The sequence below is a fragment of the Mobula birostris genome, chromosome 17 (genome assembly GCF_030028105.1).
Source record: "Mobula birostris isolate sMobBir1 chromosome 17, sMobBir1.hap1, whole genome shotgun sequence".
NCBI classification, from domain to species: domain Eukaryota; kingdom Metazoa; phylum Chordata; class Chondrichthyes; order Myliobatiformes; family Myliobatidae; genus Mobula; species Mobula birostris.
The window spans coordinates 22,692,065-22,706,349 of NC_092386.1; the positions used below are offsets into that span (position 1 = coordinate 22,692,065).

Below are 14,285 nucleotides of genomic sequence, written 5' to 3' on the forward strand. Positions count from 1 at the left end.
CTTACATCCCAAATGTAATTTTCTTTTACTACACAAATCAACCCCAAGTTGCATTAATTGATTTCTCCTCTGAAAAAGATCAAAATCAAGATAGTTCTGAAGCAGTTGAAGAGAATACTATAATTCTCAAAGGGCTGAAAGAACATTTGACTGGGTAGCAATCTCCTTCATGTTGCTGAAAACCTAACCAAGGATATGATAGGATAATATGTGCCAATGACATACTGTACAATTTTCATCACTTATAATGCATTTATGTTCATGATGGTGTCGATATTGCCCTGGAGAAGTAAGGCAAAGGCCTTTTTAAGAGAGTTCAATAAGTTCTTAGAAACTTCACTGACATTACATTAGAAATCCTCCAAAATATCTTACTAGAAAACGAATTAAGCTAAAACAGTGTTTATATTTTTTATAGCTCTAACCGCAAAGGTATAGATGCCATTGTTACCGCAGGTCAGCAATTACTTCTAAAATTCTATTCCCAGTAAGAGAGAAATGAGAATGAGAAAGGGAACAAAAAATATTCAGTGCATTGTTAGTTTAATTCAATATTAGTTTCAACTATTTTCTATGGGGTAGAAGGCCAAAAATATTTCCCTTTCAATCTCATGAAAGAATGAACCTAGGATATGAATCAAACACTGAACCTAGCAGAGAATTTACTTTGACAACTTCTCTATCACATCTGAATAAAAGATTTCTTTAAAAACATGTCAAAATTAATATCTGTAACAGTACTGGTGAAAATTGAAAGGCTGATTCTAATAGTCACAGATTTGATCTGGTAAAGGTAAAACCAAATAAGACAAGTTATTAGACTCAATGAATACATATACCAAAGGCTTTCAGAAATTGTATTAATGTATCATTACAAGATGTGGTTGACAGAATTGTGGTTTAAATCTGATGGCTCTAACTATTTCAGCATCTATTATTTTCTCCTATTTTTGAAAGCCCAAATCTACTTAATTCTTCTGAGACAGCACATATTATATTTAAAATGCAACACACATAAACCATCATCTTTCATAACAGTGTTTGGCTCCATTCTTTCCCACTGGTGCTCATTATGTTTCCATGGCTTGCCAATGGAGGGCCGAAAGCTAACATAAGCATGCCTTCTCCCATATCTTCTTCCAGTAAGAGTCTGATAACCTCCTGCTGGTCTGGGCCATGCTGCCTTCCCAGATTCTTGACCCATCACTACAAACAAAAACAAACAAAAAAAATTAGCTAATACTGCTGACACAAATTTTTAAAAAAAATTTCAGTATCTTTCCATTGTCTACACTGAAAATTAATAATTAGATACAAGTTCTCAGCATATCTTAAATTACAGAAATGAAGTTGAAGTTGGAGCAGAACAAAGAAAGGAAGTGCTATTTTTTACATGTAGGTTTAAAGTAATTAACAAAAGACCAAAACAATTATTTTTAAACAGCAAATTTACCATATTTTTATTTTAACTGCATCACATGTCTGAGAGCTTTATTTTACAGTCTCAATCAAAACAGTGATTTCTGTTTAGAAAATAAGTTACACAGTTTGATATCTTTGAGCTATTTTAAATCTGAAATACAGAGTTCTGGTTATAATTCTCCACTTTCCACATGGACTGCAGGCTAGCTGCACACCTGAAAGTCTACACCAAAGACTTCTTTTCTTGTTTGTGTTTAGGCATTATCCAATGTTATTTTGATGGCCTCCTCAAACACAGAAGTGATCTGATTAATCTGCCATGAATTTACAGGTTCATAACTCCAAAGTTCACAAGTACTCAGTGCTTAAAATCATTCCAACTTGTTCATAGATTCAAACAACTTCCTCATTATTCAAACTAATAAGCCTATATTAATTAACACTGGTGACATTTGCAAAAAAGGCGTTGTTTCTGAATCTAGAGTTTAACATTATGAAGGGGAAACAACAGTGAAACTTAAATAAATATAAAGTCCTGGAATTACACAACACAATTTGGAGATGATAGCAGATCAAATGGATGAAGCTGTTTATATAAGAAGTTGTACTTCTTAGGGATTACATAGGTTGGGTCTAGTCTCACTGAATATTAAGACTAAAAGGTGATTTCATAGACATATAGAAAATTATGAGAGGCAAAGATAGTACAAAAGGGCAGTCTTCTTTCTCAGGCAAGTGAGTGTAGAACCAGAGGGCACAGGTTTAAGGTGAGAGGGCGGAAGCTCAAAGGAAATCTGAAGGGGTAGTTTTTCCCGCACAGTGAATGGTGGCCATCTGGATTAAGCCACCAAAAGTGGTAGAGGCAGATACAATTATAATGTTTGAAAAGCATTTGGACAGGTACTTGGATAGGAAAGTCAGAGGGGTATGGGCTAGTTCCAGGGAAAAGGGATTAGCACAGACTAGCATCAGTCAGCATCACATTTCTTTACGGTGTAACTCAATCATAAATAGTATTAAAATTTGTTAAACTAACAGCTTTTTTTACTGCAGGAAAATGATGACCAAACAATAACCAAGTAATTTTACTGAAGCATTAGATTACAAAGTTCACAAGTATGATCATGGCTTATGTAGTTTTAAGATACTTCATTAGCTAGTGAATGCTAAATGCGAATACCTAACCTCCACCACCTTTTTGAAATACCTGATCAAACTACGTAACATGCTCGTGTTTCACTTAATTCATCCTTATCTGGGTGAACCACATTTTGTTTCTTATTGACAAGTAGAACCATGCATGAAAGAGTGGAGAGCTGGACATACTAGACCAGCTGAGGCAGCCTAACTGATTCAGAAAAGTAGCACCATGTTGATATTGCTCTCATCCAGAGAGGGAATGGTAGAAGTATGCAATTAGTTTTCAAGAGAAATACAGACAAATCTAGGGAGGAAAACCTATTTGCACATTTCAAAAATTACAACTACTAGGTTGTCAAACATGTTGTTAATGCAGAGTGGAACTAATTTTCACATATTTCTGCATCCACTGATAATATCAATTCATTTTGTAATCAAAAAAAGAGTAACAAAAAAAAACTATTGAAATTGTTCATTGCAATGGTCTTGGAAAATGAGTTCAGTCACAGCACTTTCTGCTTTTACAAATGGTGAATTGAGTTGGGAGTGACCTCCCTTGACACTAAGTCAGCATTTAACTCTCTGTGGTATTGAGGGGCTCTGGCAAAACTAAAGTATAGCTGTGGCCGGCCACAGGAGGTCAAACATTCCATCCCTGCAGGAGTTCATCAGCATAGCTTCCTTGGCCAAACCACATTCAACAGCTTCAATGATCATTACATCAGAAGGGGAGATGTTCACTGATTAATTACAATTCTATTTGCAACTCCTAACGAAACTGACCACATCTGAATGCAAAATTACCCATGAAAAACTCCAGGCATTGGGTGATAAATGGGTATTGTTATTACAAGTGCACAACCATCTGGCCCAAGTATTCAATGGGATGACCATGGCTATAACATCCTGGAGATCATCACTAATGTACCGGGAGGAGAAGATGGCGGCACGTCTGCATGTGCGCAGCCCTCCGGTGAAAAATGATATTGTATCTGTTAAATAGGGGCCGTGGACAATTCTGATTTGTTGGAGAATGGACGTGAAAGCACAGAGGAACATCTGGAGAAATTTCTGAAACGCCTGTTCGCTGCTGTCGTTACTGGGTGGTCGGGAATCTTTCAGCGGGTAGGCCTCAAAATCTCCGGCCTTGCCTGCTTTTGGCGACCGAGAAGAAGGTCAAATCGTTCAGACAGAGGTGGCGCTCAGTACTCGGTGTCAGAGAGCTGATCAGAGCTCAAAGTTTTCGGATGACTCAGAGCCGGATTGTGGTCGACATGGCAGGGAGAGTTTTTCTTCCTTGTCCTGTCTGTGTGAGATGTGGGACACTTGAGAAACTTTGAACTTTACTGTGCTCATGGACTTCTTCATCAAGTTACGGTATTGTTGCACTGTTGTAACTATATGTTATAATTATGCGGTTTTGTCAGTTTTTTCAGTCTTGGTCTGTCCTGTGTTTTGTGATATCACACCGGAGGACATAATTTATCATTTCTTAATGCATGCATTACTAAATGACAATAAAAGAGGACTACGTGTCTTCATAATCCTAATCCTAAAATTGGGCAGCACATAAATATTGTAGTTGATATGCAAATTGGAGTTTCGCTTTCCTGTGCTGTGATTCACTTGCTGACACCAAAAGTCTTGGATGAGTGCATCTCCAACAACACTCACCCATTCCAGTTAAAGCAGTCCAACTGACTAGCAACCCATCCACGATCATGGCCAGAATGTCTCCCATCACAAAATTCGCTAGTTACACACCAGCCTACTATGACGGTACCTCCTTAACCTGTGACTGCTGCAATCAGGGATGACAAAGGCACCAAGTTTCTGGCTATTTCTCCTGCAAGTTAAACACTATTACTTCTTGGAAATGTATTACTGTACCTTCACTTTTATGGAGATACAATCTCAAATTTTCTAACCCAACAGCATTGTGGATGCACTGTCAAGAGAACTTCTGCAGTGGTGGCTTATAGCTCAACATTTCAAAAGCAAATGAGGATGGGCTATTAATGCCAGCCCTATCAGTGACATGTATATTGGTAAAGTATTTAATTTAAAAAAACATTAACCCCTTATCTGCATTTATAGCCTGGCTGTTATAATCTGCAGATTGTCAGCTCACTTCGTGCACACTCACACTGTAGTTTGACTCTTTCCTTGCACCTCGGAAAATAATGTGACATCCAAAACTAATTAATAATGAACATCTGCCTAGAACTAGCAAAGATAAGATGGCAGCACGTTCAGCCACAGAGGCTTCTCCAATACCAAACAAAGGTTTAATTATTCATCCTTTGCATCTCAAAGGTTCAATGGTTCATTTATTATCAAAGTACACAGCTCTGAAATTCTTCTTCTCCAGGTAGCCATGAAACCAAGAAAGAAAAGAAAGGCAGCACGATCATCAAACCCCCAAATGCCCCCTCCACTCAAAAAAACGAACAAAAATGGAACAGGCATACCAACCGAGAAATCCTCCTCCCACACAAAAAAAAATGAACAAAACGAACAGGTACATCAACCCCCAAATCCCTCCTCTCACATAAAAGAACAAACAAAATGGAATAAGCACATCGACCCCCAAGTCCCCTTCCAGTACACAAAAAAAACCGAGAAAGATCAGGCGAAAAACACAGAACATAAAAACTAAAAGACTGAAAAAAATGTTTATCGTCCAAACCCATATCCAAAACACAGTAAACCTGGGTAACATTCTCCGGGCACAGCGGCAGGCTCTCCCCTCTCTGGTAGGGTAAAGGACAGCCAGATGGTGCTCACTATCCACATTCACCTCAGTGCTGCAATCTCCCATTTCCCTTTAATCAGTGGCGTGTGTCTGTCCACCCCAAGGTCCATGCACTCTGCCTCTGTCTCCCTGAATCCTCTTGGAGACTGCAGAGCACTGGAACACCCAAACTATCTCCAAACTTCTCCATTTGTCTCGATGTTTGTCTTCCTCATTGCTTTAATCAGCGAAATGGAGTCCAACATCTTTTGTGCAAGTGCAAGACACTGCTGGATACTGAGAACATCAAGAGCTGTAGGTTGATAGTGGTGGAGCTGGACTTGTTCTGCACTGCCTGCTACGGCTGCCCAAGGAGGAAGGCGTCAGGGGTGGTGCGTGGAGGCAGTGCACGGTAAAACGGATGGTGCTAATGATTGTCTTGGACACTTTTCTTGTGATCACAAGACCCCGCTGGACATCAGTAATATAAAGTCCAGTTCACTGGTGAAACCCACAGTAGGAGAGCTGCATAGCATCAGTTGTGCAGACCAGACCCTTGTGCAACAGGATTGCCTGTTGCAGATGCCCAGAGAAGATGATGCCGGAGGCGGTGTAAGAGAGCACTCAAGTCTGTGCTGTAGTGGTCACCAACCTTTTTAAGCCCAAGATCCCCTACCTCAACCTTAGTGAAAGGCAAGATCCACTTACTAAGTCATTAGAGAAAACACAGCTCAGATTGTACTTCCAATTTGAGGCCTTTTATTTGGGCTAATTGTATTTGAATTACACAAAATACTTTTGTCAAACTTTCAAATTAGTTCAAACAAGAAAACACTGTAACTAGCATATCAAACAGGCCATAGCTGTCTTTCTTTAAGAATATTACAATACTTCACACCTTTAATTCTACGTTTCATTATTTAGTTTTATTTCAACACGACAAATAAATGAATAAAAATTGACTGTTGCACTCAGTGTGATGACTGGGGCTGAATACTTTCTGCAAGTTCCTTGAAATTTGGCTCATAACTACAGACAGCCAGTCTGAGACCGTCTGTGAGGTGTCTGTCAGTAAGACAGCTCCTGTACTTAGATTTAATAATTTTCATCTGTGAAAATGCAATTTCACTCAGATAAGTTGACCCGAAGTAGGCAATGACTTTCAGTGCACATGTGGTGAGATGAGGAAACCTCTCCCTGCTGACAAGCCCCTAGAAGCCACCAACCCTTGATCTTGCTTTAAGCTTGATGTCATTTTGCAAATCAATTATTTCCATTTCAGTATCATTTGGCACACCAAATACTTGCTGAAATTTGGCTGCTATCTGTTCTTTATCGATCGGCAGAAATGGGTTTGAAATAAATGCAGCAATATCTTTCATGACGTTTAACTCCCCAAAATGCCGATCGAACTCTATTGCCAGTTTGTCTAGGTGAGCACAGTACTGCTCAGAGCAAAAAGTACTTTTTTCCTTGATGGCCTGTAACATTTTTTCCAAGTTGGGAAAATGTGTCAGCCTCCCATTCTTTAAATTTGAAATCCAAACACCGAGCTTGGCCTTAAAACGCATTTACTGCGCTTATCATGTGGGTTAGGTGTTGGTCTTTTCCCATGAGCTCGTTGTTAAGTGCATTTAATTTAGCCGTTACGTCTGTCAGAAACCCTAAATCCAGTAGCCACGCATCATCTGAGAGCTCGTGCTCCTCGTTTCTTGTTGACAGAAAAGTCTTTCTCTCAGGCAGCAAGTCAAGAAATCATTGCAGCACTTTGCTGCAACTCAACCACCAAACATCAGCATGAAGAATTACATCTCCGTAAGCGGCATCGAGCTCATCCAATAACGCCCTGAATAAGCGGTGCTGAAGCACTTTTGCTCGAATCAAGTTTATCAGTTTGACCACCAGTGCCATTACATGAGAAAAGTCCACGACCTCCCCAGCCAAGGCCTGCTGATGAATCACACAGTGATAATCCAGGAAGCTGGGAAAATCAGGGTCATTACGGCACAGTGCTATAAAACCAATGCACACGCCGCGCATTGCTGGGGCCCCATCAGTAGTAATTGCCACCAGTTTATGAATGGGGATGTCATTTTCACAGATATATTTTTTAAACTCATTGTAAATATCCTCACCGCTCGTTCTCTCCTTTAATTGCAAAAGAGTGAGGAAGTCCTCCTTTGTTGTAAAATCCTGGAAAGCCATTCTGACAAATACAACAAGCTGAGCTGTTTGCATTACATCCAGGGATTCATCGAACTGTAGTGAAAAATATTCACAGAGTGGCAAGTCCTTTAACACTTGTTGATCCACATCCTCTGACAGTGACTCTACCCTCCTTGTCACTGTTGCAGGGCCAAGCGGTATATTATGTATTGCGGTTGTGATGTCGTTTTTGTTTTTAAAGCATTAAAAACAGTCTCTGCGGTGACGGCCATTGCTTCCTTGAATAAATCGCCATCTGTAAAAGGCTTCTTGTGTTTAGCCAAAAGGTGACTTGCACGAAATGATGCTTCAATAGCAGCCTTATTTTGAGCAGCATGTTTTGAGAAAAATGATTGCTGGGCCTTCAACCCCGATTTCAGCTCCTCAACCTTCCTGGCACGAATTGTGCTCTTTGGGGGATAGGTGTCTTTAAATTTCTGCTGGTTGGTGTTGTGGTGCTGCTCCAGATTCCCCCTTTTAGTCAGTGCTTGTGTTTGGTGGCACAACATACATACACACTTGTCTTTCACCAGGGTAAATAGAAATTCTTCTTCCCATTCTGGATGGAGGTTGTACGTTTTCGCTTTCTTTCGTGGAGCCTCCGCCATGCTAGCCAGCTACCTTGCAGGATATCACCAGCAAGTGCCGTATATTAATATTTGCGACAGTCTGTACTATTATCTAACCTAATTGGTCACTTTGATGCAGCACAAGCTATGCAGAAAAAATGGCGGGGGAGCTATACACACATGCGCACAGGGCAGAAAGAACGGAACTAAAACCCCACAACCCGGAAACAATCTCTCTTTACAAATAGTTTTCAATAGCGAAAATACTGCTATATTAGCATTATCCTAATTAGTATTACTTATTTTATAATGCTCACATTACAACAGTATTTGTGTATTTATTTTTCATTTTTTTCGGGATCTACTGGGAAAGTCTCAAAGATCAACCGGTCGATCACGATCGACGGGTTGGCAACCCCTACTGTGCTGGATTGAGTGCTGCCCTCCGGTGTTTGCTTGGTAGAAGACAAGCTGGATTGCATTCATCTGCGGCAGCACTAGCGTGTGATGAGGACTGTTGCGTGCTTGCTCTTGCAGAAACATGGCTCCAGGTCAACAACCCCATGCATCATCAATCTGCATGCCACAGCACTTCGGGACGTAGGCTATTCTTTTGAGACTGTTTTCCTGTTATCATAACCAGATGTGCTGTATGTGCTGTGTGTGACTGTTGATACTGTGGACGAAGTCAAGCTCATTCAAACATCTTATCACCTCGAAATCATTCTAGTCCACAACTACTGATAAATGCAATATTTGGAGGAGTGAAATCTGTTGATGCTCAAAGGGAGCTACCCATGCACGCAGTCCAAGTTAACATCAAGTTACAGACTGCAGTTAAGAACACAATTAGCATGCTGGCCATTATAGCAAGAGATTTGAGTCGAAGATATTTAGCACCTGGTGAGAGAACAACTGCAAAATGAGGACTAAACATGACTCCCTTCCTAAGAGGGGTATATTTGCAAATCAGGGGGTATAAAAGAGATTCACCAGTCAGATACCCGAGATGGGAAGTTTATTGTCCAAGGATAGATTAAACAACTTGGGCTTGTACTCTTGAGAGTGAGAGGTAATCCCATTGAAAAGTACTTGATTCTAAAGAGAAGAATTGAAGCTCTCTTTGCTTTTTTCTCTCCTGTCCAATTTGATTTCATATGCCCTTGGTTTGTTTTCACACTAACAGCCCTGTTTATTTGATGGTTTCAAAAGTTTATCACAATGGCAATCCTAGACCAAGACTTCCATCATCCACTTCCCCAACCTTTTTTACAACTTAAGACTAACTTTTTTTCCTCCCTTTTGCAGTTCCAAAGAAGACCCTTTGAGCTAAAGTGTTACTTTTGTCTCACTCAACACAGTTGCTGGCTGACCTGGTGAGCATTTTCAGCATTTCTTGTTTCAATTCAAAATTCTTTTGGAGCTTGACAACACAAGTGCAAAGATGATATTCCGCAAAGAGTGGTCACAATCTCAAATTAAGATGATAGCCATCCAGGACAAAAGTGGGAGAATTTCTTCATTCAGAGGGTGGTGATTTTTTTTGGAACTCTCCATACAAGATGGATAAGGATACTTAGTTGCTTAATTCATTCAAGATAATTATACTTATCTAAGGGAATCAAGCAGTTTGGGGCTCATGCAGGGAAGTGATGTTCAACTTATGAATGATCAAACAAAGACGATGCTTTATTCCACAATGTAATCTGCTGCACAAAACATAATATTGCTATTAGACATGCTCAGTCACTGCCTATAAAAAGTGAGGACCACAGCTGGGACAAAAGGAGCAACAGGGCAAAAGCTGCACCATGACAACCACAAGCTGCTAAAGGGAAGATGACAAGGGTGAGGAGTCACATAGTCCACACTCGTCAATTTCATCAACTTTACTTCTAACTTCCACCCAGCCCTCAAATTCACTTGATCTATCTCGGACACTTCTCCTCCCCTTTCTCGATCTCTCGGTCTCCCTCTCTGGAGACAGACTGTCCACTGACATCTTCTACAAGCCCACTGACTCTCATAACTACCTCAACTATACCTCTTCCCACCCCGCCATATGCAAAAATGCCATTCCCTATTCCCAATTCCTCCGTCTCTGCCGCATCTGCTCCAAGGATGAGGTTTTCCGTTCCAGGACATCTCAAATGTCCTCTTTCTTTAAGGATCGTGGTTTCCCTTCTGCTGTCATCAATGATGCCCTCACCCGCATCTCCTCCATTTCCTGCACTTCGGCCCTCACCCCATCGTCCTGCAACCACAACAGGGACAGAGTTCCCTTTGTCCTCACCTACCACCCCACCAGCCTCTGGATCCAGCACATTATCCTCCGTAACTTCCGCCAGCTTCAGCAGGACCCCACCACTAAGCACATCTTTCCCTCTCCACCCCTCCCTGCATTCTGCAGGGATCAGTCCCTCCACGACTCCCTGGTCCACACGTCCCTTCCCACGGATCTCCCACCTGGCACTTATCCCTGTAAGCGCAAATGCTACACCTGTCCCTACACCTCCTCTCTTGCCACCATTCAGGGCCCCAAACAGTCCTTCCAAGTGAGGCAGCACTTCACTTGTGAGTCTGTTGGGGTCACCTATTGCATCCAGTGCGGTGTCCTCTACATCGGTGAAACCCGACGCAGATTGGGGGACTGCTTTGTCCAGCACCTCCACTCCGTCCGCCAAAACAGACAGGATCTCCCAGTAGCCACCCACTTCAACTCTGTTTCCCTCTCCCATTCAGATATGTCCATACATGGCCTCCTCTACTGCCATGATGAGGCTAAACTCAGGGTGGAGGAGCAACACCTCATATACCGTCTAGGTAGTCTCCAGCCCCTTGGTATGAACATAGAATTCTCCAACTTCCGGTAATTCCCTTCCCCTCCTTTCCCCTATCCCTATGTCACTCTGCCCCTCCCCCAGCTGCCTATCACCTCCCTCATGGTTCCACCTCCTTCTACTACCCATTGTGTTTTCCCCTATTCTTTCTTCACCTTTCCTGCCTATCACCTCCCTGCCTCCCCTCCCCCACCCCTTTATCTTTCCCCTTACTGATTTTTCACCTGGAACCTACCAGCCTTCTCCTTCCCACCCTCCCCCTACCTTCTTTATAGGGCCTCTGCCCCTTCCCTCTACAGTCCTGACGAAGGGTTCCGGCCCAAGACATCGACCAGTCTTTTCCACGGATGCTGCTGACCTGCTGAGTTGCTTTAGCGTGTTGTGAGTGTTACATAGTCCACACTGTCAGCATCAGGAATTTCATGCCATGTTTCAACCTTTCAGGATATACCAAGAATAGATCACCTGGGCTGCTAAACACAGCAGAGTGCAGCCCAAGTGCTCTTCATTAACTGCTGATGGAACTGCGATTATGACTGCTGACTTGCTGAATTTCTAAATAGATTGAGCAGGGATTGGGTCTTTTCCTTGAAGGATTGATTTTGGGACATATGTAACAGCTGTGACTGGCTAAAAGTAATAAGTTCTGCAACTTCAAAACACTCAGAAATATTCTCACATCCACAATATCCACCCTTGCTCATTATCAAATCACAGAGACTTGCAGGGGTATTTAAGCCCAAACAATACCCTGATAATGATCTCCAGTAAGTTTATCATTTACTGCCATTTTCACAATGCTGTCATACTACAACCATTGCTTTCCAGAAAGTTACTTTGCTTAAAATGCACAGACTTTCTCTCAGTCTTAAGTTCTGATTCAGCTTCCAGTCGCTCCAAAACCTTAAATAAACCATCTTCAAATAGACAATATTTGAGAGAAAATCATTATCATAATTGAAATAGACAAATATGTTACTCAACATTATCTGGTGACTGCCTCTACTTTTCACAACAAGCACCTGCTCTATCTTTGTGTCAATTCCTATCATGGTAAGCAGCTTCCTAATTACAAACTTCAGAGATGTTTGAACTGTCTAGTTCAGCAGTCAATATAACGTCAGAACAATTACAAAGTATTAAGGATCTGCAGTGAGGTCAGGATGGCATTTAACTTCCTCTTGATTAATAAAGGCAGCATTGTGCCAGAACCAAAGGTGCAGCCTCACAGCCAGAGACCCGAGTTGAAACCTGACTCAGTTGCTGGCCTTGTGGAGTTTGCACGTTCTCCCTGTGATTTGCATGGACTTCCTCTGGGTGCTCTGTTACTTCTGCTGTCCCAAAGACAAGCATTGGGAAGGCAATTAGACACTATAAATTGTCCTCATGTAGGTGAGTGACAGAATCTTTTGAAATGATAAGAACATGGAGAAAATGGAAAATAGGATTAAAGTAGGATTAATATAAATATGCAGTTGATGGCCAGTACAGAGTCAGTGGGCTGAAGGACCTGTTTTCAATGCTGAATACCTATCTCCAAGACTCATAGTTCTTGGTTTACAAAAGAGTCGTAATTTCTCGATCAAAACACTCCTGGTCTCATTTGAAACTACAATGGTAACTGCAACCAATTTGACATATTAAACTACACAATTAGAAACACAACATCGCATTCTGAGCAACACGTTGCTGGTGAACGCAGCAGGCCGGGCAGCATCTCTAGGAAGAGGTAGAGTCGACGTTTCAGGCCGAGACCCTTCGTCAGGACTAACTGAAAGAAGAGCTAGTAAGAGATTTGAAAGTGGGAGCCTCTCCCCCTCCCACTTCCAAATCCCTTACTAGCTCTTCCTTCAGTTAGTCCTGACGAAAGGTCTCAGCCTGAAACCTCGACTGTACCTCTTCCTAGAGATGCTACCCGGCCTGCTGCGTTCACCAGCAACTTTTATGTGTGTTGCCTGAAATTTCAGCATCTGCAGATTTCCTCGTGATCGCACTCTGAGAGGCACACTCAGGCTCGATAAAAGGAACGCGATATTGGTGCTATTGAAAGATGTGTTTCAAACAAAGGTCCATTTTTCCTCTTCTGAATTCTCTCCCATTAATGACTTGAATATTAAATCATTTCTCAAACAGCAAGCCATGGAAAATGGCACGAACTGTTGATGTTGGCATCCCGTAGTGAAATCAACCGGGATCATCATCACATTTTCAGAGGGATCTCATGGGCTACTGGGTCAGCCCAGGGAGTAGAATGTCAGAGTCACTGCGAGTTTTTGTGGAAGCCCTACCTCTACAATATATCATGATTATTTGCCTTTGGACCACTTAGCTATTACTAGTAAGTATAAAGATGACAGGGACTCCAAAAGCTGCAAAAAGACATTGTATTTCACTGATGTCACACTTGGTAAAGTAGCCTGAGTAACTCCACGTGGCCTCATGAAATGGCATCCAGGATTCCTATTTAGAGTTAGGTTAATTTGATCTTTACTTTGAATGAACAGAAGACAGTTATCCAAGAAATGGAAGAGCATCGCCCAAGTACAGAAAGTTATGTTCTCGCAGTACATAACGACAGAGTGCAACGTGCATTCTTTACACTGATAGTCATATTGTTCTGTACTGCAGTTTGACTGATGAAAACAATGAGCAGAATCTGGTCAGATAAATTCAATGACACCAATCAGCATGAGCTGCACATGTAGACTAACATCTTTAAATTAAACAAAATATTTGTTGCAAAGGAAACTAACAGAAGCAATGATTAAAAATCTACTCACCACCAATTGTACCTTGGTTGCAGTGATTTTCCAGTTAGGTTTAGAATCCCTACCATGGTGCTTCCCATGTCTGATGCTTGGCTTCCTTCTTGGTTCAAATGCAGATGGTTCTGTCAGAACATCAATGATGAGCTTGTGCCATTGATGGACCAGCTCCAGACTAAAAGATAGCAAATGGTGCACCTGCAATCTGCAGGCTTAAGTGCCCTGGCAAGAATAGTACCTGACAGTTGAAGGCTGCAGGAGGGATCCTGACTTCTGAAAGGACAGAGTTTTCAGTTTCTGCTCTGCTAACAGGACTCCATGGCACCTGGCTGTCTTTAAAGCATCTAGAGACCAGCCAATGGGCCAATGAAACAAGGCTGTCCTCTTCATTATAGCAGTACTAACGTCTTGCAGAGAAGCAAGCTGCAGTACCAGTGAATCTGCTTGCTCATGGTTAGCAGAGCTCTGAAGGTCTAGGACTATGCCCCAAAAGAACCTTTACTCTCAGCCATGGAACTTCCTTGGCATTGGCATTGCCTGGCACAGAAGCAAAGATCACTCTCAGAGTGAAAGCAAGGTTCTCCTTGCTCTGCACTAGCTCCAGACAAAA

General features: G+C 41.8%; 1 protein-coding gene across 12 annotated transcripts in view; it reads right to left on the reverse strand.

Moving 5' to 3' along the window:
* pja2 (praja ring finger ubiquitin ligase 2) overlaps positions 1 to 14,285 on the reverse strand; it is a 57,603-nt gene that overhangs the window by 33,869 nt on the left and 9,449 nt on the right. For 10 of the 12 annotated variants that reach the window (XR_011889508.1, XM_072281373.1, XM_072281370.1 and 7 more), the window contains one exon: positions 1,015 to 1,206. The exons of 1 other annotated variant lie outside the window; for it this stretch is intronic. Coding sequence is in view for 10 of the 11 variants with exons in the window: in XM_072281373.1 (XP_072137474.1) it covers positions 1,015 to 1,204 (190 nt within the window). In the remaining variant the exon portion in view is untranslated. Of the gene's footprint in view, positions 1 to 1,014; positions 1,207 to 13,690; positions 13,840 to 14,285 lie in introns of those variants that run through there. One more of the 12 variants, XM_072281374.1, reaches the window with a different exon arrangement.